The 27,871-nt window shown below is 35.6% G+C and overlaps 1 protein-coding gene across 3 annotated transcripts in view; it reads left to right on the top strand.

Annotated features, from left to right (window-relative positions):
• Positions 1-27,871, top strand: part of CNTN5 (contactin 5) — a 680,570-nt gene that overhangs the window by 308,452 nt on the left and 344,247 nt on the right. For all 3 annotated transcript variants that reach the window (XM_014966120.1, XM_014966118.1, XM_014966119.1), the window contains exon 3: positions 10,490-10,619. In XM_014966120.1, the coding sequence (XP_014821606.1) occupies positions 10,562-10,619 (58 nt within the window). In that variant the 5' untranslated portion in view covers positions 10,490-10,561. The remainder of the gene's footprint in view (positions 1-10,489; positions 10,620-27,871) is intronic.

Genomic DNA, 27,871 nt, shown 5'->3' with positions numbered 1-27,871 from the left:
ATCTTACTCTAAAAATAAACAATCCACCCCCAGATAGACTAAAACACATTTGATTGAAATTTTAGCCCTTAGTAAAATTCATTGTCTTTATTTAAAATCTTTGGGAAAATAATGTTAAATACAGTATGGTAACAGATACAAACCTCTCTGATGGGATCATGCCACCAGTTGCATCTTTATTTCTCTGACATTTAGCTCATAATAAAATGAGATTTGTACAAGAAAATGAAGAGGTACTTATTCCATTTAGAGTACTTTATTTTTTTTTTCCTTTCTATTCAGACAAGCTTGTGTTTTAATAATGAGATTTCTAATCCACTTTAATATGCTATCATTATATCTTAGTGAACTATCTGCTATATAAGTAATTATAATGAGGTATGTTTAAATATAAAAATGCATCCTGAAACATCTAGACACTTTTAGTACTGGTTGTAATTAGAAACTTAAGAAACATGTGCAATTAAATATGCTCATAAAAAAACCAGATACATCTGTGTATCACCAGTCAATTTGTTGTATCGTTAATATTCTTCAGCATGGCGGTTTTAAAATGTTGTGGTGTTTCAAAATAGCTAAGAATAAAATTATTAACATTTAAACCACCATAACTGTTTCAGAACAACTGTTTTAAGTATCTTCTCCAAAGTAATTTTGTATTTACAGATGCATTTTCCAATTCTACATCTTTATCTATAGCTCTAACGGCTAAGTTCCAAAGATAATGTCTTTTTACTGTATGTTTAATAAATTCTTTGCTATTCTGAGACATGACGACTATTAATTGTAATGAAATATTTCAGTCCATCCATTTAAATAAAACAACTGATATTTTGTTCCTTTTTTCTTGCTCATTTGAAATTGGATTATGTATATAAAAGTGTCTAAAATGACTTGTGACTCTCAAGCTTAGGAAACTTTTACCCTGTCTGAATTGAAGATATAATCCTTTTGACCTATTTATTTTTTTGTGAAGAGTCCTCTCATGTGAATACATAAGCAGTTAAACCTTTGTGCAAAATCCTTGTAAAATGGTGACGTCCCCTTGAGATGGGGTCTGCCTACATAGATCACCTCAACTTGGTTCCTTATTCTTTCTCAAATAACAGTATAAAAATGACAGAAAGACGCCTCATATTTGAAAAGCAGGGGTTTTTTTTTGCTTAGAACAGGCTGCCTAGGGAAGTGGTTGAGTCACCATCCCTGCAGGTATTTAAAGGGTGTGTAGATGTAGCACTTAGGGACATGGTTTTGAACCTCATGAATGAGACATCAAAAAAAATTCTGCGAAGTACTGTCATTTTTCTAATTTGTGGGTTGCCATTGAAGTAGACTTGTAGAATATACACAGACTGACAGATCATTCCCATTGTGTTTTTACACACAAGCCTTTCTTTGTATCTCCCATCTTCCCTACACATGAAACAGCCTCCTTGACTCACTGCATGTAGTCCACATCCTTCTTGTATGAATGTCCTTCGGATAGGCTGACACCATCAGGTAAGGCCCATTTGCAGAAGGTAAGCAGCGTACTGAAGGATCTTATTTTTCCCTACACACTTTTGGGAGCCTGCCCTGCACCTGCTTTATAAAGTGCAGAATGGGATCTCATGTCTTAGGGCCAGAAAATTTATTGATCCTTTTCATGTGTAGCATTGAAAACCCTGGTGCACAATATACCCTGCTATGCCAGACCTGATTTCTCTGGAAGTGAGCACAGGAATGAATTGATTTTACAGGTCCACCGAGAGATTGTGGCAACTACTTCTGAGCATGATATGCACCCAATCTGCAGCATTTTATATCCTTACAGAGAGACAAGTGGTGATGCTGGTTTGTGTTATTAAAATGCATAATATCCTTAGTCTGGCAGTTGAATTAACTGGAGGTCTTAAGCTATGCTTATTTATGCTGGCTGATATAATACCAGATGCAAGAGTCAGCCAAGGATATATATTTAACTGCAATCATCTTCCCTCTTGGCACTAGTTGGCTGCTGCAGAAGAGAGGTCAAGATGCTGCTTGCTCCTCTTATACATTAGAGGTAGATGTACTGAGTACAGCTGAGACACTGAACAACAGCAGTGTCATGCTGGTCCTATCGTCCTTCATCCCGCTGCTTGGCAGACAAAAGACAATTTCCAGATGTGATTACTCTGGCACTTGTTACAATCTCTCAGAGGAACTTGGAAATAAGTGGGCCTGAAAAGAGTAGCATAAGAACCTTTTTTTCCTGCATTTTTTTTATTGCGAATAAATCAAGTTATTAACATGACCCACAATTCTACAGCTGTTCCTCCCTGAACTTCCAAGTTCTCTGAGGGCATCTGTAGGACTTAATAAAAGTGCTTGAATATACTTCCTGAATAATTAAAGCAAAATACTGAGGAACGTCCATCATAGACGAAGAGTGATTTTATTACAAGACCACTGGGATAGAAGTTAAATGACCAGTTCAATTTTCCAGGTCTTGTGGAAACTTTCATACAGGCTTGAACAAATAAGTAAAGATTGCTATCACTCAGTTTAGCCATCTGAAAGTTAATTGAATAATTTAGCTTAGCTGTCTAGGCTTCTGCTGCAATTAGGTTTGCATCACAGTTAGCAAAAAGAGTAAGGTTGTTCGTGTCACTCCAAAATAGCTGTCAAAAATGGTTTGAACAAATTTTCCTTCAGGTTGTCTGTTTCTCTTCACTTACTAACAAGAGAGTTTATATACCTAATTTCTGAAGTGTCAAATTATACATAATTTTCCTGTTTACTCTTTATTTCCTACTACTTACACATGATTAATATTGACACAACTACAAAAAAAATTGAGGAGAGCATTATAAGGGCTTCTGGGCTTTAAGAAATAATCGTTCCTAAAGTTCATGCAAGAAATCAGAGAGCTTAACTGTAGTAGCTGTGAGCAAATCTATGTTACTTATGGTCCAGGCTCTGAGAAACTGGAAAATGATGCTGATGAGGTCGATCTGGGTTGCAGAGTGCTCATTCACACACCTAAGCAAGAGCAGCCAGGCTTTTTAAACTGCTTCCTCCCCAGCAGCTGCTTGTTCTATGAAATGTGAGCTGAATTTTAGAAACTGTCAGTTGGCTTGACAAATGGATGTCGGTAAAAAAATCCAACTAATTAATTTCAGTGCTTTCCTTCTCAGAAAGACTCATCCAATAGGTATTTATTCACCACATAACATGTCCATGTCTTATAGTGGGAGCAGCCTGTTGGAGCTGCCTCAGTGCCTGGGAGTGGCACAGAAGTCCATGGTTGCATCCTTCTAAGCACACAGTACATCTTGAGTCACTTGACTTGCCTGAGCAGTACCTTGATTTTTTCATACTATATTCAAGTGAATGTAGCTAAATAGCAACACCTCACTATTGCTTGTTTAGAGAAGCTGAGAACTATTTCTGCCATCCTCTCTCTGACCATGCTGATGACATTTTATGTCTGATTTGCAGTAAGAATCCCAAATCGGATCTAGCTCCTCTAGCAACTAACACAATACCTGAAATAATTCAGCATTAAACCAGCCTTCTTGGTCAAATGATTTTGTTAACGTCCACTATACTTATTTATGGTTGATTTGGTAAAAATGTAATATTAAACATAATGAAAATGCAGTCAATTGGCTGAAATTCTATCTTTTCCTCACTTTCATCACCGGCTTGATATTTGTTTGTTGGAAAAGGAGACATTCTGTATCTCACATTCAAAAACTCTTTTCAAAATACGTATGTGTAAATATATTCAATACTATAAAACAATCAATGTTTAATACAGTATTAATTTCTTATTTTATGGGTATTGTGCAGAGTTTTCAAAACAGATTTTGATCATCTGAATAATTTGGAACTCATAGATATGAGGGACAGAGTGTACCCTCAGCAAATTCACTGGTGATACAAAACTGGGAGGGGAGGCTGAAATGCCAGAAGGCTGTGCCACCATTCAGTGAGACCCGGACAGGCTGGAGAGTTGGACAGAGAGGAACCTATGAAATTCAACAAGGGCAAGTGCAGAGTGCTGCACCTGGGAAGAAATAACCCCATACACCGGTACAGGTTAGGGGTTGATCTACTGGAAAGCAGCTCTGCAGGGCGGGATCTGGGAGTCCTGGTGCACAAAAGTTGACCATGAGGCAGCAATGTGCCCTTGTAGCCAAGAAGGCCAATGGTCTCCTGGGGTGCATCAGGAAGAGTGTGACCAGCAGGTCAGGGACGTCATCCTCCCCCTCTACTTTGCCATGGTGAGGCCACATCTGGAGTATCATGTCCAGTTCTTGGCCCCCTCCAGTTCAAGGACAGGGAGCTACTGGAGAGAATCCAGCAGAAAGCCATGAAGATGATCAAGTGATAGGAGCACCTCTTATGAGGAAAGGCTGAGAGCCCTAGGTCTGTTTAGTCTGGAGAAGAAAAGACTGAGGTGGGAATCTGACCAATACTTACAAATATCTAAAGGGCAGGTGTCAAGAGGATGGAGATAGACTCTTCAGTGGTTCCGAGTGACAGGACAAGGGGCAACGGGCCAAGCTGGAACACAGAAAGTTCCACCTGAACATGTGGGAAAGCTTCTTTACTTTAAGGGAGGCAGAGGTCTGGAATAGGCTGCCCAGAGAGGTGGTGGAGTCTCCATCTCTGGAGACATTCAAAACCCACCTGGACAAGTTCCTGTGCAACCTGCTTTAGGTGATCCTGCTTTGGAAGAAAGGTTGGACTAGGTGATCTCCTAAGATCCCTTCCAACCTCTGCCATTCTGTGATTCTGTGATATTTTGAGATTCTTATTCAGCATTTGCAATCAAATTTTTTTGTTTGTTTGTTCTTCAGAGCAGTAGTTCAGATGTTCATTCAACAATATAGAAATTTTGATTGAAGAACATTTGAAAAATAGACAATTTGCTTCTTTTGTTCAGTAGCTTTCTATGCTTCTTCCTAGAACTTGACTGGTATCTTTGAAAGCTATATTAACATCCTGAATAAAAAACCCTTATAAAATATTAATTTAGATATTGAAAGTCCTGGTTGCTTGCCAGGAGAAACCTGACAAGGAAAGGTTCCACTGCAGAATAAACTTTCAATATTGTTAGCAGTAAATTAAGTGTTCATAAAACAACTCAGAAATGAAACTGCTAAAACTTATGCTTTATTAAATTTTCTTTACAATAGGTTGAACTATTATTAAACCTTGAAAATAAATGATCTTCCCTTGGGGTGATAATCAATCCTACAAGACGCCTTGCTGTTTACATTGGCTTAATATCATTTCACTTTCATTTGTCCTATAACAAATTCCACTGACATTTTATTGTAAAAGTGTCTATGGTATGACTTTTATCAAATATTAACTTAATATGTTTTTATTAAATTTAAGCCATTTTGTAAATAGTATTGTCAAAAAGAGTTTGGACTGAGCAAATTAATTCTTTATTGAAAGCAAGCAGGAACATGAACTTGATAGAGGTTATTTATATTCTGTATAACCATTGTCTGTCATAATCATTGTCTAGCAGTTAACTTTATATGTAAATATATCATCAGGGAACTCTCAACAGGGAAGCTCTTTTTAAAAATTTTCAGTTAAACTATCTCCTCTGTTCATAATGAACTTTGTAACATCTGAGCCTTTGCTTTTCCAAAGCCTCTAATTCTCCCGTGGACTGAGTGTTGCCAGGCCTGATACTCCTGGGAACAAGGGAGACGGGCTGAACTGCTGACTGTGGCAATTCGATTCATGTCTTCCAAACCCTGATTGAAGTAAAGGTTATGCAGGGAGGGACAGAGACTTCTGTGTTGATTAGAAGGCTTTATTTCAGTGCTTTAAACAGTGGATCTTCAGTTAGACCTCCATCCTTTTCCAAGATTATAACAAGCCTTTTATAGGAAGCCTGGTCAGTGATACTTAGCTCATTGCATTTAGTGATTTCATAGGTTTGCTACCTTGAGGAATCTTATTAGCAGTCTAGTTGCACCTTAAGCCAACATCCTCCACTTACTAAATGTGAAAAAAAAAATTCCTAAAAATACTGTTTAAAACCGTGTGAGTATATCTGTTCTTTGTAGGATATGCCATTTTACATTCAGTTCAGACATATGAGTGTCAATAGCTTGATTTCTTACTGTCTTCAGTTCCTGCTCTTCCAAGTCCATGTAGAACATCAAAATTGTTTATCACTGGTGTTATTTCTTCATTATCTGTGAGCGTGCTCTCTTACTTAAGGAAAGAGAAAAAGAAATAATTTGGTTTGCTGGTGACGAGCTTTCCTCTAATATATATTAATATAGGAAAAAGAAATATTACACAGAAAACTTTTTTTGTAACATTACATCCTTCCTCTGAGCAGTAAAGTCATTGTAGAGACAAAGACTTGTGTTACACTGCTTAGAGACAGGATGTGGATTTAAGTAATCATCCCTTTCATGTTGGTACAGATAAACTGATAAATATGCATATGATGGAAAAGGGAAAAGATGTAGCGACAATGGAAGAAAGCACTTTGATATCAGTATCGCAGTATCTATGCTAAAAGCTTCACTTCTTAAGCTTTACTTCTTAACCAATTTAATTTTAAAAGAACAAATTTTTGCAGTTGCATATAAATTTATCCTAAGTGCCAGAAAACAAACATTAATGACAGTAGGTGCTATTGTTACAAAAAGGCCACAGTTTTACTAAACCTAGTTTAAGCCTCTTGCACATTAGTGTTTACTGCATTGCATAAGGGCTCATGCTCCACATATTCACAAGTTCTTTTGGCAGTTAGAACCATGAGACAACATCCACCCTTTCACTAGTAGCCAAAACAATTCATTAAAACACACTGAATAGTGAATGGTTTAATAAATTGTCTACAATTAGCACCCAGAATTAAAACAAATTGCAAAGCAATTTGGCAGAAATTCTGGGGAAAACAAAGAAGTATGGATAGTACCATGCGGAAATTGAAAACTGCATCTGCTAATTCTTTGTGTGGAACAAGAAGTTAATTTTTTAAGATAAATTACTTGCTGCATATTTGCATCAACTTTATTTTAGAACTCAGATTTTTACAAATTGTCATCAGGGAAAATTCACATCCTTCATATAAAAAAAAAATATATATATGAATCTGCATATTTTGTGAAGAAACCAGAATAAAAACAGGACAGAAAAAAACCCTCAACAAATGGTAAATGTTCCATCCTTACTTTTAAAAAGTAGACTGTAGAGCTTTGTCAAATTGTGCTATTATGCAAAAGAAATCTATAGAACATAGTATATTCTGGACATCTTCACTTTCTTTTCTTGCACTGAATTACCAATGAAGCCAAAAAACTGTTGCAAATAAGCCAGCTTGATTTTTATGAGATCCAAATTTATATTTTGGGGAAAAAAATAGATACTATTGAGCTGACATGATTTTAAAGTCCTTTTGAACAGCATGTTCAGCTGTATTCTTTTGCAATAGTAAGTGACTGTATATTCTGTACTATATTCCTAGGATTAAATTGTAAATGCTTGTTTTAAAGATTCCTCATTCTAGAATGAAGATAGTCAGGGCTGGAGAGTAAATCAGAGAAAGAAAATTGACAAGATTTTCAAACCAAGAACAACCAAATACTATTTGTGTAAGAAAGAACCTTTTTTTTAAGAACAAAAACTTTTTTACAAGATCTAAGAGAATATTCATTAACTAATTTTGAAGCAGTAACGCTTCATTAAATATAGAGCAGAAATTAGTCTATATGCCTATATTTATTAACTACAGCATTTTCATGCTCTTGCCTATATTATTTCATAGGAAGCAGCTCTGTGATCATCCCAGATGCCGTGTGGTAGACCCATATATGCAGTATCAGTGTACTGTCAGAATGTAAGAACTGTACTCTTCAGTTCTTAGATGTATGATATCTCTGCCATGTTGCTACACATTCCATTTGTTCGTGTTTCCAGGTATCCCTGAAGAAACAAGAAATATAGAAAAAATTAAGTAAAGGTGTGAGATCATTTAATTGTGATAATAACCAAGATTTCTAGTTAGATTTTTAAAAAGGTGTACAGTGATATATTTTCCCCTTGCTTGTTTTGCTAGCAATTCTCTTACTGAGATAAGCCAACATATTTATACAACAAATATCCTAATAGAAAGGTCAGTGTTCAACATTCATGACTTAATTCAGAGCATCTCCCTGTCATTGCACTCTGCTTTTACATTTTTATACACCTGTGTAACGGGACTGAAGTTTGCTTTACAATGATAGGGTCAGGTTATGTAGGTCACAGTTAAAAGCTGTCACTTAGAAGTTGTTATAGCTATTGAGCTATAGGCTCCTTATCTGGCAGAAGTTATCATAACTCTGTTGTCTTTAATGGAACTTTCATTAAAAATATATCTTTTTCACTGGGAGCTTAAAATCATCGTGTTTCAAGGATGCAAAAAGACAGAAGTTAATCTTTTATTATGATGTTCCCATTGCTTGTTTCCAGTTATTCCTCATGTTTCTGCTCTTTCAACCACAACCTTTAACATTATTCTTTAACAGTCTAATCCAATAGACACAATAAGGCCTGTTGATAATAATGACAATAATAGCAACAACAATCTTACACTTTAATGCTGGCAACTTTTCCCCTATTTATGCAACAGAGAAATCACCAAGTTAACAAATTTCTATGTTGCACTACTATAAAAGCAGCTCAAGAGAAGCGAAGAAGAGAAAGAGTGATGAAGTTGAGGGAAGAGGGAAGCTGTGCTCTACCTTTTCTAACAGATGTGGCCATAAGGGAAAAAAATTAAATATTAATGAAAATACTTATTTCCCAAAGGCCTGGCCAGAAAAGAATGCTGAACAAGATAATTCACTAACCAAAGGAACACAGTGACTGAAAAGCAGATTATCACTGAAGTGAAAAACAAAAGCAGCTGACATTAATAATTAATTGAGGAGGTTTCCTGTGGAGGTTTAGATGAGTTGCAGGCACTATGTGTAAAGTCACAGGACTACCGGATTGTTATGTTCTTTTTCAGAGACTCTAATATTAAGGTGTACACCCGATATTAAGTTTGTCTGGTCTGAGTTACCTGGAAGGAAGTACAATCCTAATTGGAATTTTTATCCATGTTGAAAGCTATGGCTGCTGTGCTGTATAAATGAAAGCTGACAAGTTACACCTTTAGATCATTGCAGGAATAACTACCAGTACCTAAACAGATGCTGTCATCTTGTGCTCACAATGTCTCTCTCTATGTGTACATATACATGTTTGTCCCTATATACAAGGAAACACTGTCAAAATAGGTTGCAACTAGCGATGCTCACAGAGCAGCTGAAATTGCATGATCCAGCAGGAGCCTACTCTTACGTTATGAAATTATTTTTTTTGGCAACTGCATTGAGCTTTGCCTATGCTCGTTTACTGTGACTGTTCTCATATGCAGGATAGGTCTCCCAAAATAGCACCTGTGGCATGTAGCCAAGGTGATGATAATTTGAAGGAGTCAGATCACCCCCAAAAGGGTTTTGATAGTGGAATAAAGCCAAATTCTCCTTTGTCTCATTGTTCTGCACCATAGGATTGCTCTTGTAGTTGTGGATCACAACCTGTAGAGGCTGAAGATTCCTTAGGCTCCAAGAGGATCTCAAGGGCTTCCTAAGCAGATATGACTAATTGAATGTAGGAAATTAACTTCATCTTTGCAGCTTATTGTTTTTCAAGTCAAAGACTAGAAGTACACTTGTGTCCATACATAAACAGCTGAAACTTCTCATATTTTGGACTGAGTTTTTAGTCATTCGAACACAAAATTTCTAAGTTTTGATGTGTCGATATTATGGATATTATCAAAGCTATAGTAGATGTAAAGATGTAGTGCACCAAGATGTATGTGGAAGTCATGGCACAGATAGGAAACCCAAATCTGAGAAGTTGCTAGAGGAAGGTGAGTTTGAAAAGTTCTGTATAAATGGTGTTTTTTTCAAATGTATTGGTAGATTGTTTACACAGTGAGTAAATTGCAAGACACTGGAATATATTTTGACTTAATTTGCAAGTAATAAAAATGCCTGAATTTCCTCGAGCAAATTATTATTTGGGGGGTGAGGGACTTTTAAAAATGCTTGATACCAAATATCAACATATGGCTTCCAGGAGAGGAAGAACACATGCCGAAGTATATGCTTTGAATATGTTTGCTGTGAAAGATGTGTGTACTATCTTCTGTCTAAGTTTAGCTTTTTGAAAATTCAAAGCTACAATACACATACAGCTTTGGGGTGATTTCTGTACATATGTCCAAAGCACAGCCACAATTTCAGGTATTAACACAAGTACCTACCGGAAAAAAGATCCCTCTGAGCATCTGTCAGGCTCCCTGCCCCTGTGCATACAGAGTTCTTTGGAACTAGACTTTTAACTGCATTAGGACCAGCTTTGTCTTTTGAAATGTCTATCATATTATTGCAAGATATTTTTAATTTTTGCTAACAGAGATTTGTCTTTGTCTCACTAGGCTAAGCTTTAATGAAGAAACGTCAACGTTGCTAACAACTGCACAAAGAGGGACTGAAGACCTTTGCAACCAATGATGTGGTTGTCATGGAAACTGTTTCTGTTTCTGTCACTGACTGGCTGTCTTTCAGGTAAATCAAAACACAAACAAGAAAACTCTGCTTATTGTTTCAAGGCTATGAACTGCAAACAGAAATAGAAAGATGTAAAAGCATGCCAGAGAAGATCAACATCATTATTAAAATTATTAGCCTAAGTGATGAAATTTTAAAAAGTTGTATTAAGAGATTTATAAGTGCTGTCCATCTGCCTTTGATTTGTACATAAATCTGAATAATGTTTAAAAGAGAGGACAGCTACATATCTTGTTTGAAATTACAATGACAACCTTATTATTTTAAAAAAAGAGAAAAAATTGAAAATTATTAATTAGCATAGTGCTTACCTAAAGACTAAACACTGTAGAATGTTTCGCTTTGGAAACTATTTATTAAGTTGTTTTGTTTTGATTTTTCTTTTCTTTTTTTTTTTTCTGCACATGTTTTATTGATCATTATGATTTTTTCTCTGTGTAGTAAGTGTATTTTTCAGGTTTTTCTCTTGGCATTACCTTAGTTGTCTTTACCTTTGGAAGTAATAAAATGAGTTAATCAATAATCAGCCTAAAGACTTCTCACATGAGAATTTTTGTAATTTGATAGCATATTGTCTCAAATTGATTTTTTTTGTCCGCCCCATGTTCTTAATGCTGCCTCTTATACTGCCTCTTAGCAGTTACTAAGTTACTCTTTCCTCAAATTCTTCCCAAACTTAGTGGTTTTCTGTCACCGCAAGATGAAAATTACTACAAGTCAATGTAATAAAGTATTTTAATTTTTTATAATACTATGACATTGGACATGGGAATTTAATAAAGGAAATGCCTGTGGATATCGTGTACATGCTTTGCATGCATACATGAAACAGTCTAATTTAATCTGTTTTTTCTTATGTAGCTTCATTATAATACATTACCTAAGTCCATTATTTTTGGACAGAGAATATAATTCTCTTTTGTCTTGTATTTTCAGGTACATTATCAAACTTGGTGGTTGTAAGACACTACTACTTGAATCACCAAAATACAAATGTTACCAAAATTGATAATGTACCTGACAATGCAAGACCAAAGAGAATTATATGACATCTAGTGACTAATTCTAATATAGCCTTAAAATTTGTAACTACTTTGGAATTTGAACTGAAAATCAGTATTTAAAGAAGTATTTTATTTAAATAGCAAAATTCCCTGAAAACTCTTTCCCAGCACCGTGTCTAAACTTGACTATTCCTCTCATCTGTTAATGTACTATTTATATCTGATGGTTTCCAAAGCATTCCTCTTTTTGTTTTCATTTTGATCTGGGATTCTTTAGGATTCTTAAAAGTTTATTCCATATTACTGGATCAGATTTAGACTCCCATAAGAAATAATTTTTAATCGCACTGCTTGTTTTCACATGCAATTGAGTATAATGTGATAACCCATATATTTTTCCCATACACAAAGATAATTTTATAATGATTTCATTAATAATAATCATTCATTATAAAATTTAATGCTGTAAGAGCTGAAAGTAACTAAAGATAAGAAAACTGGGTTCAAAGTTATTTTAATTAGATTGTCATTGTAACTGGTAATTTACTCCATACCTTTGACACTTGATTGCATCATTCTGCATTTGAAACTGCCTTTATATTATAGCCCTCACTAGCACATGTTTACAACAGCAAATAATTCCTACAGCTGATGCAATTCAAGTTAGATGCCTGAATGCACTGTTCTTAACAATAGAGCAATAGATATTCATGCTGCTTCAGCCAGATAAAGTTCATTCAATTCCTGTTGTTTTGGTCTGTGTTAAAATTCAGTACTTATCCATTAAATCATCAGATCATGGGATCACTCTTAGCAGCAGCCAGTGTTTGGAAGAGAGAACCACATTATTTTATTGATTTTGCAGTGGTGAGGGAAATCATCCAAGACGATAATAGATGACCTCTCTAGTTTGTGTTGACTCTGTTTTTATATTATTTTTATCTTAAAGCTGAGCCTGTTATTTTGGGTTTTGCTTATGCATGAATGTGTGCAAGTGTGCTTAAGCTACGTGGAAAATAATTTTTGAGTGGAGAGAAGTATATTGTTTTCTGAATACAAGACTGAGGTCTGGATTATGTCTCTTACTTAGGTTTAAGTGTTTTAGTGTAAGAAAAAAGTAGTCTGGGACTACAGCTTACAGTTATGCACTTAGATTCTCAGAAAATTTACATTTATGACACTATGGTAATTAACAGATACAAAGAAGATCTCAAGATTGATAATATGTTGCTTCTTTTCTTATGGCTTGTTATGGCCCTTCAAGCCAAATTGGAGTTGAAGAAGAATTAAGCTGTCATTTTAGATTTAGAGTCTGCCTCACTTCTGAACTGGCAGTTGGAAAAAATACTTATATTTGGGTTGTTGGTTTTTTTTTTTACTTTTCCTGTGAGGCTTTCCTGTAGGGAAAGATCTCAAGCTGTAAGGGAAGAGGTTACCAAGAACAAACAATTGTCTGAAATTCAGAGGAGCCATTCATATCTGATTTGTTTACCTGAAGTGAGTTCAGAGGTAGCCAGCTTAAATTTAAATCAAGTTCATCAGAATTTAATCTGTTGGTAATTTTTAACTGTCGTGAGAGTTTATCTATATGAATACACATTCAGGGCATTTTAACAAGTGTAATTGTGATTTTTTCAGTGGAAATCCACAGAATGATACAGGGTATGGCATCAGTAGTTTTGCCTTCTGAATAACTCGGTCACCTGTGTATTCCTCATGCGTAATCATAACCTTATGATTTGGACCACACAGTTCTATGTAGAATGGGACTTGGGGTATGTTCCTGGGATTTTACTGTCCTGGTTCTCCATAATCACTTTGTAGTCTTCTTTTATGTGTATAGTAAAAGCTGTTTATTTTTGGTTCACTAGTAACAGTTAAGCAGAGAACCTTTTCTTTGTCCAGAGTTGCTAAGGTTTCTTGAACTGATTTCTCAGAGAAGCTGGAATTGAATATTGCTGAAAGATGTTGTTTTAAAAGAGCACTCCCTAACCTTGAAATGAGACAAACCAGTATGTCTCTTTGTGTTCCAGGAAGAGGAGAAATATTTTTTTAAACAGAACAAAATCACGTCAGATTATCGGCTCATGGTTAATAGTAAAAGTAAGACACTGGTTTTTATTTGCAGATGTAAGACACTTTACAAAAGCCAGCTTGAGAATAGGGCTCCTGTCATTCTTTTTAATAACTATTGCTTCCTGTGACAAGATGTTTCAAAGTTTAAATATATGCTAAAGATTACATAATAGAGTGAATGGCATTTATAGAGTGCTGATTCTGTTTTAATCTAACTTATATCCCTTATGACTTTTTGTTCCCCTGCCCATTTATCTACTTATTCTATGTTATTACCTGCTGCACGTTAATCGGGTCAAAGCCAGACTCATTTTCTTTGTAAGACTTTATAATTCATGACATCAATAAAATTATGGGTATAATGAAAGTAGCAAGGCTTCACAAGATAGAGGGAGTACCTCTGAGACCCAGTGGTCACTGCTCATAGCGCCAAGTGGATAAACTCTTGTCCTTAAACCTAATCTCTATGTGCTGTTCATTTCTTTTTCACATAAAACATTCTCAATGCCAAGCAAAGGGTCCCTAAATAGTGAATTTTTCTCTATATCCCACAGTATGGTGCTCAAAATTAAAACCAGCATGACTTTTTATGAACAGTTGCTTGCTAGAATATGATATGAATGGACACTTACAAAAAATGCTCTTAAGTAAGAGAACATATATGGAACAAACACAAGTGTCCTGTCTAGTTTTGACCTACAACTGGCACCGATCTGAGGGGCTTCTTGTCTTTTTATTATGCCCATCCCACTCCATCTGGCTACTTGGAGAATTTTAGGAATTGTCCTTATCATCTGTGCTTATCAGCTTCCAAAATGCATCTCAGACCTGCTCAATATGTGACTTTCAGAATTCCAGCACCACTGCCAGGAATAAAATTCATAGCCTAAGGTTCATAAACTCATTAACCAAACCATATAAAATATGCGTACCACTCTGAGTGCCAGGATTATTTCTCGTTTTTATTCCTCCTCCTTTTAGACAACGTCCTTCCCATATCAGAGCGGACAGTATGTGAAAGTTTGCTTCTCTGCCAAATGATGAACACATGAATGACCAGTGTTTATCTTTGATAAGCTTATACAATTAACCACCTCCCCTCCTGCTCCCCAGCTCCTGCACTGATGACAGTATAGCAAATACCATGTAACTTTATCACCTTTGATAGCTGAGCATAAAAGGTGGAGACAGAGCTCTAGATAAGGACTAGGGCTTGGGGACTTTCACCTTCTCAGTCTTCCGAGTAAAATGGAAAAGTCAGAACACACTTAACCCTTCTACTGCCCATCCTGAAACATTACATTTGCAGACAGTGCAACACAGAAGAACAATTTGTCCCAGTGCTGAAATCCAAGTTAGGCTGCTACATACATTCTAATTCCTGGATTCAGTGCTTAATTGAATTGTGGAGGAAAGCACTTTTCTGCTGAATGTTGCACTTTGTATAATTCTTAATTTAAAAGAAGAATGGAAATCTAAAAATTATTTACTGCTGCCAGAATCCTGAAGTGTGCGTAATGTTTAGCAATCAGGAATGTTAAAAACTAGAAAAGCTTTGGTCATGAAGAGAGGCACTTTGAGTATGCACATAACAAAGTATTTTTATTATAAACCCTTATGCATGTTTGCAGGTATGTAGGGTTTTTCTGTGTTTAAGATTTTCTGGAATAAATTAGTTAGGTTTTTATACCTAGTTAGGGCTATGTAGTGATGTGCTCATATGCTGATATATGATTGCTTCAACTTGCAGGATACCTAACATTACGCAACCACCAGATGACTTTCTTTTATCATGAAAGTAATTAACGTGCTAGGCCTTTTCAGGGGTAAGACCGTAGTGAATGTGAGCAAAAATTAGAATCAGAACAAAACCATTGTCATGTACACAACAATTGAACTAATGATTGAGATTTAATGACATAACAGTAGTAACACATCTGGTAATATTAATGGCATACTAGAACATATTTTAATTACTATATTTTCTCAATGTAATACACTTAGGTTTGTTCATTATAGGGTTCCTACCTCCTAACAAGCTCTTATAAATCATACAAGCAACTGTCTAACCAACTGGTACTTAGATTAGGTTCGGTTTGGGATTGGGATAACAAACCTTCTTCAGAAAATAATTGTGATACCCACTGAAAAATAGATTCTAGTCATTCTGTTGTCAATATCAATCTGGAGAACCCTTAATCTACACATCTATCCTCATTTTTGTATTTCCTTTTAGTTGTTGGATAAATCTTAATATGACAAACTGTCAGCCTATTGCAATCTGATGCTTTTAAAATATTTTCTATTACATTCTGTATGATAGTAAATCACATGGTTCTTACTGATAGAATTATACAAAAATATAATGAAGCAGTGTTTCTGTGTTAAGATAATGATTTTACCTTTCTGTCTGGCAGTTTACACAGACAGATACATATTTATTTCAAGTTTACACAATGGGATAGTAGCTCTACTACTTCTTTTCATATTTATGTATGATGCTGGAGATGACATGCTGTTGGGATTCAGTCCTGACATTATACTCCTGGAGTCTCATCTGGACCTGGAGTCAAAATGTTAATCAGTATTACCAGTTTATAAAGGTTTAGATAAAAGTGTTTGTTCATCCCTCTCCATCTTTGTGTTTAAAATATGAAAGACTAAATATCTTTTAACTTCAAAATACCATCATTTGAAGCTAAGGATGCTCAATGTCTATAGCACTGTTATGACCTAACATTTATACCAGAGTAAAATAAGAATGAGTGATCCTGTTCTGCTTGATGTTTTGCCTGATTTTCAATTATTATTTTTTTTTCTTAGAGATTTCAGACTACCTGTTTACTTTTCTGGGCTAAAAGAAAGATAATGGACTAGTAGAAAAATAATTGTAATAAAGCTCCAAAAGCATCTTTGTAAAGTCCTGTCAGTAGGGAGAAGTCTGCTGTTAAGAAGCTGCCACAAATTGCTGGACAAAACAGCAACCATGCAGGCCCAGATCCATCTCATTTAATTTGAATGTTTAAACTGAAATGCCTGTTAGAGAATAATTGCTCTCCTTCCCTAAATAGTTAATGGACAGAGACAGCCACTTGTAAATGGTAGCTAATCCCATCTGAATCTGAATTACTTCCTGGAATTCTGCACTAAAACTAATTTCTAACATTAAGGATGTGAAGTTAGACGTCTCTCAAGTTTTTGTGTGATTAAAGAACAGAGAGAGAAAACATATTTCTAGACATATATTAAATACTCATAACAATGGCAGATATGAAAAAAAAAAAAAAAATCTTTTGTCCTAAGGTAGTGTATACACTATACCTACAAAACTATCCCAAAATAGCAGTGAACGCTTTGACTGAGGAGAAATCAACAGTTTTGAGTGTTGGGGCAGTGAGAAGTGCCCAAACTATGGGTAGACTACAATTGCTGCTTCATCAGGTTGTCTCCTCATATGGCTTAGCATAGTCAGGCACATGTTAGGGAAAATGCTTCTGCCATGGGGTGCCAGGAAAAGATCCCTGAGCCTCAAACAGCTTCCTGACTTTGGGTGTCTTTAGCAATAACGGCAGGTGGTGAATTGCATTATTTGCTCCTGAGAATATTCGGGAGCTTTATCCTCAGTAGTTCTCAGTACTCCCCCCACATATTCCATGTCTTACTTTTCTAACTGGGTGGGTGACACTTCACCAGAAGTCTTGCCCCCTGGGAACCTCTGCTGCTTTCATCCATACTACTGGGAATTCAGGATTTTTGCAATGCATTGAAACAGTGATAAGGTGGGGGTTTTTTTGTAGGAACATTTGTAGTAGGCTTGCTGTCAAAAGTAATTAATTTATGAAGTGACCGTCATTTTCCTGAAGTGTGTTTCTAGATGGCCTCTTCTCATGATCAGAAATAATAATAACACTGGGTCTCAACAAGCAACTGAGTCTGTTTTCCCTTTCTTGTAGTGCCAAACATGTACAAGGAATAGTTTGCTCATAATGCAGAATAATTTCCAGTTTCAGTGCAGCACTAACAGTATAACAAATACATAATAAAATAAGTCATTAACTTCATTTCAAAAAGTCATTAGGGGCTAGAACAATGTTTCTTAAGCATTGGCCTGGCCTTTTCTAATAGGAATGCAATAAAAAGGCAGTGAAATCTTTGAAACGATGACAAATTCAGCTTTGAAATTAGATACAGTTTGCTAGTAATGAGGTTAAAACAATATTGGAACAGCTCTACTAGGAGAGCTGGCAAATATGACAGTGCTTCAAGTCAGAAAACAAAATTAAATATCTTTAAAAATTAAATGTTTTATCAAGTTTCTAATAGAAATTCTATGGAGGATGTGAGTGAATGTGTGTGTGTGTGTGCATGTGCCTTTGTTAGAATAGCTTAATACTGGCTTGCCTTCTAAATAATTTTGGAAGAAATTCTTTATGGTGAGGGTGACAGAGCCCTGGAACAGGCTGCTGAGAGAGGGCGTGGAGTCCCTTTCTCTGGACATTTTCAAGACCCACCTTGATGCAATCCCAAGTAATGTGCTCTGGGCATTCCTGCTTTGGCAGGGGGGTTGAACTAGATGATCTCTAGAGGTCCCTTCCAACTCTGTCAAATCCGTGAATCTGTAATCTTTATGATGTTCTCCCTCCGCCAGCCCCAGCTTTTTTCCTGTATGGGTTCATTGAGAGTGTAGCAAGTTCTCTATTGCTCTCTTCCACTGGACTGGTCAGAAGTTTCTCGATGTGATATCAATTTATCAAGTTAAATGTGTTCGTGCATCTTTGTGACTTTACTGTCATACAACCAGATGAGCAAGACAGAAGAACAACCAGATTGTTGGTTCACGTCCAGCTCCTATTTCAAACAATAACACCTACTACTTTTAACCCTAAGAAATGCCAAGCTCAAACCTCCTCATAAAATATAGTTTACAGCTTTGTTCCTACCCATAGAAATACAATATAGCCTTATGAAAAGCCTTCTTTCTTCTAATTGCTGATAATTTGTCTTAAATGGTTGAGAATATACTATTCTGTATGTCAAGATCTTGGGGGGAAAACCAAACCAAACCAAAACAAAAATAACTGTAAAGGGATTTTATGTATTTATTTCTCACTGACCAATTCTACCAACATTAAGTAGTAAGTATATTATTGGTAATGTTTCCTATGTCCTTGAGACTTCTAGACTTAACTTTTCTTTGATTAAACTTACCAGCCAGTAGTCTTCAGGTGGTATACTGAAAAATGTGTATGGGGATCTCCTCAATTTTTACTTAGTATGGTCCAATATATTTAGCAACAAGAAGAGATTGAACTGACAAACAACAGACTACACATTTGAGTGAAATGAAACTTCCCTGCCCATTCAAATGCAAAAGATTGTTATAGAAAACAACATCACAAAAACTATATAGGGGAAATCAAATTGCTACCATGGACTGAATAAATTTAGATAATAAAGGATAGAAGTATTTGTTTAACTTTTGGGGGGAAAAAAATTCAGAATGTGTATAAAACACCTTCAGAAATGATGCAGGGCGTTAAAGTTATTGCTCTGCTGGAATGAAGAGTCATGTACTTATTAAGGTTATAAACTTTCTGCAATGATGTGAATTTTCTCCCACAGCTTAAGTCCATAACTTCTCTATATATGATAATTACCTGTGTTGGAGGTAGTGATGAAATAACCTGCCTCCTTGCAAATATTCTCCTCTGCTCCCTAGGTGGTAACTATCTTTTCCTTTCAGTCTTGCCTATCTGAGTAGTGGCAGTAGGTTAAACTGTGAGCAATCTTATCCAATATGAAGTTAATGTTAGTTGCCTATATCATACCTGAAGAAATCTTCGCATTCTAAAAAAGCTAGTGTGGTTTTCTTTCTCTGTCTGTTTATCAGTTGATCGTGTAAAAGGTCTTACTGCCATTTGCAAACACAGTTCCTTTTTGGAGCCACCCCAAAAAAGTAGGCATGAACTGCTGCGTTGACAACCTGGTTTATATTTGCAAAAATTAATAAATTATGGAAGAAGAAAATCTCCCAGTTTCTCAACATTGGATACAAGCTGGCTGATGCGGAGAGGTCACACAGCTTATCAAAAAATGAATAAATATACTTCATATGTATGTGAGGACATGAACATAAGTAGCTGTGAGTGAACCTCTTGCTGTTCCAAACTTAAAAATGCAGTTGTCAGCTGTATAGCTGCCTTTGTTTAAATTGCTGATAGCAGTTTGGTGAGAGCAATTTCCTAACTGTAGTGTAGCTAAATCTCTATCTTAAACTGAATGAAAATAAAGTGTGAAAAATAAATGTCTCATCCGTCAAAGAGTATGAAATGTGTATATATTGTTCAGTGCTAAGACTGTGGGAGGTAGAGTTTATTGAGCTCCACAGAGTACCGTGACTGGTAACTGCTCTGCTCAGTGGACTGCTTTGATAGGTAGGTTTTTCCCTATTAAGTGCAGTAGTGTGAAAATGCTGATAATACTGAAGAACATATCCTGGGATTTTGGCTTTTATTCAGCGTTGCTTGCTGTGATATGTACTGAGGCCACTTTCTGTAGTGTTTTTATTTTACTTCATTGGATTTATTAACCTTAATTTGGGGTATTCAAGTAGAAAGGCTTTATCTAATAATTTGTTAAATACTTCACCAGACTTGGTTTCGCTCAGGCTTTCTGTGCAGTTGTGTGTGCTGGGGGAGTGAGGGCATTGTGTAGTTTTTAATTTTTTTTAACTTAGCACCACTAAAACCAATACAGCTCAAGAGCTCAGTGGCTAAATAGTTCGTGTACTGATGATGGCTACTGGGGTGTGAACCCTGTGGTGAATGCACCATGGCCTGTGATCCTAGTGTTTGCCCTTAATACGGTGTGCAACTGTGAAAAGGAGTGTTTTAGCCAGGGCACTATAGGTAGCTCAATACAAAGCTGTAGGTGGTTTTCTATGGCTCACCACACAGCCATTAACAGTATCATCTTTGCTCAGCACAGAATTGCAAGTGATAGTATTTAAACTCCCTATAACACAGTGAATGATAGCGTTCTCATCTTGTCCAGGAAGAAATGTGAAGACAGGCATTCTGAATAAGCCTGTGATTTAAGCGAGTCAGGTAAGGAAAGAATATAGTCTCATCATTTGCAAGAGGATGCAGCATCATTGAAATTTAGCATTGATTTTTAAAGTGATTAAAAAAGGACAATGGATCACAGAGTCAGCAAATTTCAAAAGAAAAAGATGAGTATATTCATAAATATCTCCAGACATGAGTGTAACTTAGCAGATCTGAATCCCTCTCTGGAGAAGCTGCTTTTCTCTAAGCCCTGTGTAAACTACGCTTAAATAAGATGCTTGACATAGATGACTAAAGCAAGTGGTGTGAATATTCTTCTCTAACTCTCCAGCTGTTGTTCAGTTGTGGTTGAAGCACTAACCTGTTCAAAAAGTTCAAAGTGGAAAACCTCTCACGAAGGATTTTAGAACACAAAATAGTCAATAAAAAATAGAATGAAAACATGCCAAGGTAGTGGAGTACAGAAATTAATACCTCTTGCCTCATAGCTATTTTGTGCTAAGATATTATAAAACAAGGCTTGTGACAATCCGTTCTAAATCTGCTTATGTCCCAGATGGGCAGAAGGGGAGAGGTGAAATGGTTTTGTCTGTAGGTACATAAACCCACCCCCAAGGTGTGTACTTGTACTCTGGTTTGGTGACCTTACTCACCTGGGACTACAGAAAACATCGCTTTTCTGCAAAGTTTACATTTGTTCCTTTAGTTTGTTTTCTGTAATATAGTAGCATAATCACATTTTCTCTGATATAATTAGTGTTTAAAGTAGCGTATTTTGCTGTTTGTGGTAGATTACTTCTTCACTGAACATTGCTGATCATTTTGGATAGATTTGTGTTTTCCGTTCACTGGACAGTGCTTACCACATTTTAATCACTAATCTGCTGTGTTGTATTTATGACTTTTATACATGTAACACTTGTAATAGAGGTTAAATAAATGATAGTTAAGTCCATGAGCATGAGAATTAAGCTAAACCGAAGATAGTAAATACCATCATTTTAATGATGATTCCTCAAATTCCCTCACTTCAGTGAAGGCTTGGAAAACTTAAAAAAAGTTATAGGAAACTGGTATTAAAAATGAAAAGGGATATAGGGAATAAAATGGTAGATTCTCACAATTTTTCCTTTTGTCTCTGTAGTAGAGTTGTATAACATTTACAAATCAATAATTTTTATTATCTTACATAATCCAAAAGACACTTTTTAATTAACAGTGCTATCATGCAATAAAATATTGGACTGCTGCAGAATTTTAGAAAATTTTTATTTCATTCTAATTTGTGACTTGTAGAAACACCACACAAACCATTGTGGATGGAATATAATGACATCTCTATTTTAGCATATAAAGAATTTAAAAACTTGACCAGTGAACTCAGTTGTAAATTGAAAATCCAGTAAAGCTTCACCAAAGAGAATGCTGAAGATCATCTGACTCATTCATGATAAATGGATTTTATGGCATCCTAGAGAACTATAGAAAAAAATCCCTTGATGTGCAGAAATAGCAAAAGTTAACCACGTACTTTTACTTACCCATTAACTATTATTTCCTTTGTGTGAAATAAATGACCTAGAATCATCTGTCTTGGCCATTAACGGTGCCAATAAATTTTTTGATGATTAGTTCCTTTTGCTCTTTTTATTTCAAAACTTCACTTGTAAAAGTTTTTTTATCTTTGTGGGAAGATTTCAGATACTGATAATCTGAGAGAGAAATTAATTTTTGTTATATGTGAGCTCAGATATTTAGATATACAAGACCATTTTTGTAAATGTTATAATATTCCCTCTTGGACATTCTAAATGCATATATGAATTAATTCTTCAATTGAGTTACAATAATTTATTAAAGAGTGCAAGATACAGTCTGTGAATATCATAGAATCATAGAATATGTGCACTTTATCAACAAGTCCTGATGGACTTAAATAATGAACAAATTAGGGAACGCAAACAGTGAAATGAATAAGAAACTATGCCAGAATTTTTTCTTAAGTTACTTTCATCATTGATCTGGGCATTGGATGAAATCTAGCATCTGATATAGTTTCTCTGACATCTGGTATAGTTTATCTACATCTAGTTTAGCTTGTCTAATGGGAAAGACTGTAAGACAAACAAAAAAATCTAAAAGCTGACCAGTTTGTACCCCTAGAATTCTCCTGTGTTCTTGAATTTTGAGATTATATTACCATTTTTAAAAATTTAAGAAATGTTCAATTGAATCTTTAAGGAAGTTAAAAGAAATTTCAAATACTTGATTTGGCAAGTTATCCTACGTGTGCTCCATTGCAGTTCAGAATTTCCTATTAGAGTAGATTTAGGACTATAAAAAAGGTACTTCTGTGAACAAATGGGAAAAAAAAAAAAGACGTTTCCTCTAAAGCTCTCTCTCAGTCTTCTGTCTGCTGTTCATCATAGTCTTAAATAATTGCTATAACTTATACTGTAGTCTGTGGTGATTAAGGTTATAAATTTGTATGTCTCCTGACTTGCACGGAAGGTTACCGTGTCCTGTAGTGCAATCTGATGGTATAGTGGACATACCACACTACCTTTTCTTAGCAGCATTTTCAAGGTTTGTGAAGTTTTGCTATACCTGTCACAACTACAGTTCTCCAAGCAGTGAAAGAATTCCACAGAGCTTAACATGGAATATAGTAATTGGAAGTAATAATAGCATTGTTGTTGTAACAGGTATTGTTCCTCTCAGTTATTAGAACTGCTTGGATTTCTAAAATATCTTCTATAACAATAAGGGAGGATAAATTACCTTAAAATAATAATTAAAAATAATATCTAAGAAAAATTAAGTAGGCGCTATAAAACAAAAATTTTGCCTTCTACTTGTGTGTGATATATGAAAAAAATGTTCATTCAGTTCAATAGCCTTTCCAAGTAACCCACAAGATCTTTTGCACTTTTAGATTTCTTCTGGTCAGTTGTTGCTACTGAGGTTTTCAAATACCTGTGATAAGAATTTTTATGACAAGCAAAATACTTGAGCAATGATTAAATGAAATATTTTCTGACATAAGAAAGTTATGACTAAAAATGTTTCTAATTCTTAGCTATACTTTAAAAAGAAATTATTAAGTTCCAATAAAATAGTTTCCACTTTGATAAAGTATATTTTCTCATAAATTATAGAGTTCTGTAATTAAATTTTCTTAATTATCTTCATTTTCACATTATTCATGTCAGTGAAAAAGTTCAATTTTAAATACCAATTAATCTTCCAACTAGAAAGAAAGAAAGAATATGCCTTTCTACAAAGGCTTCCCATTTTCAACCTGAGTCTTCCCGGAACATTTTTATTATATCTGTTCTTGTGAACTGTTAAATAAATTTCTCCTTTCCTTCTTTTTCTTACACACATCCATCAGTTTTCCTTCCACAACACCTGGTTAGAGGAAGCCCCATATTATTTCAGTCAGCAGTGTAGGCAGTGCTGCAGAATATTCTAAAAAGCTCTTAATTCCTACAATATTTGGAGGTATCGAATAGAGATATTATTCATCTATGTAAAATATATGAAGATGTAAGTAATTTATCAGAGTGACTCAAGGGAGATAAGTCTTACTAAAGACAGAATTAATCACAGTGTTTGTGGTATTTTCTTGATGTTTAAGAAATGAGAAATTGTAAAATAAAAAAGCTAGTTCTAATCCCAGCATGCTATTAATGAAGGTTTTGTGGCATGAAATAAAAGTAAAGGATTAAAAATAGATCTATGTCCTGTTTCTAAATCCACAAAGAATTTTAATGTATCTGCAGAGAAATTCATCAAAACTGCTTTCCAGGGCTCTGATCACAATATTCTCATAATTCATTTTGAAGTAAATTTGTCTAACATTTGCTTAATGTATCTAAGAGTAACCAACACACACAAAAAAATTAGTGCCAAAAGTAGCAACTGATGAATTAATTTTTGATTGGGAGCCTTGAAACTCATCTTTGCTCTGGTTATGAAAGCATATCTGCATCATGTTACATTGTCTGCCCAGGCTACTACAATGCTGTGAAAAGATTATTGTGCCTTTAACAGTCTGTGTTCTGGGAACTGGTTGGAAAAGTTCTTGCAGTTGAACTCAGAGGAAGTGTTTTATTCCTCGTGGAAATGTTTTTGTTAGTGTGGAAGTTGTTTTGTTCTTGTGTCTGGTGAGACATGACTACAGCTGGCAGTGATACCAGTAGCAGTTTTCCTGTATCCCAAATTTAAGTTGCAAATGGCTAAGTATCTAGCTTTGTTATGTCATTTATTATGAATTCTAGGAGTCACACACTTAGAGATGAATAATACTTAAGGCCATACGCTAGCTAAGATAAACAGCCCCTATGTTCTTGATAGAATAATATAGCAAGATTGTAAGTCAAATTTTAGATTAACAACATATTATTTGCCAGCAGGCAAAGATTTCTGTTAATTGGTTCACAATTAGTCCCTCTTATTTCTAATCTCAGAGTATTAGATATTGATGGAATTAATAGATTAGCAGCTTCAGCTTAATGGTGTCAAACAGGCCAAAATGCAAATATGGATTGCTTTTAATGGGATTTATTGATTTATGTGCGTATGCTATTTAATCAGGTTTTTGCTTGACCTACACGATTGCTCTATATTTAGTTCACAAGAAAATGCAGGCACCACTTTGTCATATTAGGAAATAATTTATTATTTATAATTTTTTTTCCATCATGCAACTTTTAAGATTTCCCAGTAAAGCTGTGTTTGCATGTCCCTCGCATGCTACATCCCATTCTCCCAGCAGCAAGTCTATATTGCCTTCATTCCTGCTTCAAACTGAAGTTTGAAAATAACGTCAGGGACTATGTTGAATTACTATGTATTGAGTCAGAAAATGAGACATTGTGCTACTTACAGGTGTTGGTATAACCTATTTCAAGATATCTCTGTGAGCTTCTTCAGAAACATTCAAACATCACAGATCAATAAATGTAAGATCAAATAGTCAGAAATGGTTTTATCTGGACTTTTAAAACAAACAAGAGAATTTTGACCTATAGTTCCTGCAACTGCCAAAAGTGTTAGTCAAATCAACTGTTCTAGTCTCTGTGTTCCCTCTACCAAGCCCAAAAGAACATTCCTGTAATTCACAAGCAGGGCCAGACTGATATTTTCCTCTTAGATGATGTAGAAGCAAGAGCATCTTTGTACCATCATGTACTACCAACTATTCTTTGGTCTTCATTTTGCAGTAATATGATTTTCAGGTACCCCTCTTGCCCCTTCAAAAGAAAGAAAAGAAAAACGAAAAATAAAGAAGCAAAGCAATTGTTAAATAGATACTGATCCTACAACGGAGTCTGTATCAGACCTTGGTTGAGCTGAAAGCCTCGCTCTCTTTCTCTTGGTGATAGAGTGAGTTGAGTCTCATAAGTCAGGCGTGTCAGTTACACAATATTCTTTTTTTTGCAAGATTAAATCAAATCCATCTATCTTATACGAATGCATTAGTGCAGATTTCTGTAAGATCATTCATCCTCATGATAGATCTGTACCCAATCACTTCTCAAATCTAATTTCTGTTGCTTTTTCTGAGCTTTTTAAAACTCTGGCTATTTTATTTTTTTCCCCACTGGCAAGTGAGATTCAGCAAGTAAACCTGATAGCAGTATGTTCACAACCGCAGGAGGGTTTGGTTTTTTTGTTAATTTTGTTGGATTATACACTCTGAATAGTTTAAAACAAAATTTACAACACCCTGCTGTCTTAACACTAAACTAGCTTGCAATGAATTTACTTTAATGAAATTAAAGCCATAGAGTATGACTGAAGAGTAAGTCCTTTGGTACTTGCCTGAATTCATAACATATTCATACAAATGTAAAAATCCAAACAGATCTTGTGGAAATGTAGATTTTTCAAAACACTAAGGAAAGATTTATGATAGCATATTCTCAGTTAATCATCCGTCTACAAAATTCTAATTATCTCATCTGTGGAAATATAGAAATTTAATTCTAGCAGTTGTTTTGCAGATACCTTGTAAAACTGTACTCTTCTATGTTTAACTGTAGACTACCAAACAAAATCAATCTATCTTTCAAACAGATGCCCTATTCAGAAATGATTCTGAGGTCTGTAGCATTTGTTTCCATTTCCATTGTGCCCAGGTGGCCAAGAGGGCCAACAACACCCTGGGCTGTATCAGGAACAGCGTGGTGAGGAGAACTCAGGAGGTGATCATCCCCTGTACTCGGCACTGGTGAGGCCCCACCTCGAGTACTGTGTCCAGTTTTGGGCCTCTTACCACAAAAAAAGATATTGAGGTGCTGGAGCGGGTCCAGAGAAGGGCAATGAAGCTGGTGAGGGGTCTGGAGTGCAAGTCTTATGAGGAGAGGCTGAGGGAGCTGGGATTGTTCAGCCTGGAGACAAGGAGGCTGAGGGGAGACCTTATTCTGCTCTACAACTACCTGAAAGGAGGGTGTAGTGAGGCAGGAGTTGGTCTCTTCTCCCAAGTCACAGGCGACAGGACAAGAGGAAATGGCCTCAAGTTGCGCCAGGGGAGTTCAGACTGGATATTAGGAAAAATTTTTACAGTGAAAGGGTTATCAAACATTGGAATGGGCTGCTCAGGGAAGTGGTTGAGGCACCAGCCCTGGAGGTATTTAAAAGATTGGTAGGCATAGTGCCTAGAGACATGGTTTAGGGGTGGTTTTTATCAGAGTTGATGATCAGATGATCTTAAAGGTCCCTTCCAACCTAGACAATTCTATGATTCTATGATTCTATGATTCTATGATTTGCTTTCTAATTAAGTTGAAGAATAATTAGTTTTTTGAAATTTTATATTAAAAAGGATGTATATCTCATAAAGTATTTGTTGCCTTATAAAACACCTATACATGTATTTGCTTTGCATATTATCCTTCTGATTAAGAGTTTTGGAAATAAGTGGATATGTTGTTGCTGTCTATTCTAGGCATCCAATTCAGGCACATTAAATTAGGACTCTGTCCTCTGTGTATCATCAACAAAGGCAAAAATAACACTCCTGAGAGGAGATTGTTTTAGGATCCAGGCTGAAAGCCTAATTGGTGCCCATTTTGACTAATTGTTTGTTTCCAAG

The sequence above is a fragment of the Calidris pugnax genome, unplaced genomic scaffold (genome assembly GCF_001431845.1).
Source record: "Calidris pugnax isolate Ruff unplaced genomic scaffold, ASM143184v1 scaffold20, whole genome shotgun sequence".
Classification (NCBI taxonomy): Eukaryota; Metazoa; Chordata; class Aves; order Charadriiformes; family Scolopacidae; genus Calidris; species Calidris pugnax.
This window is presented reverse-complemented; position numbering and strand designations above follow the sequence as displayed.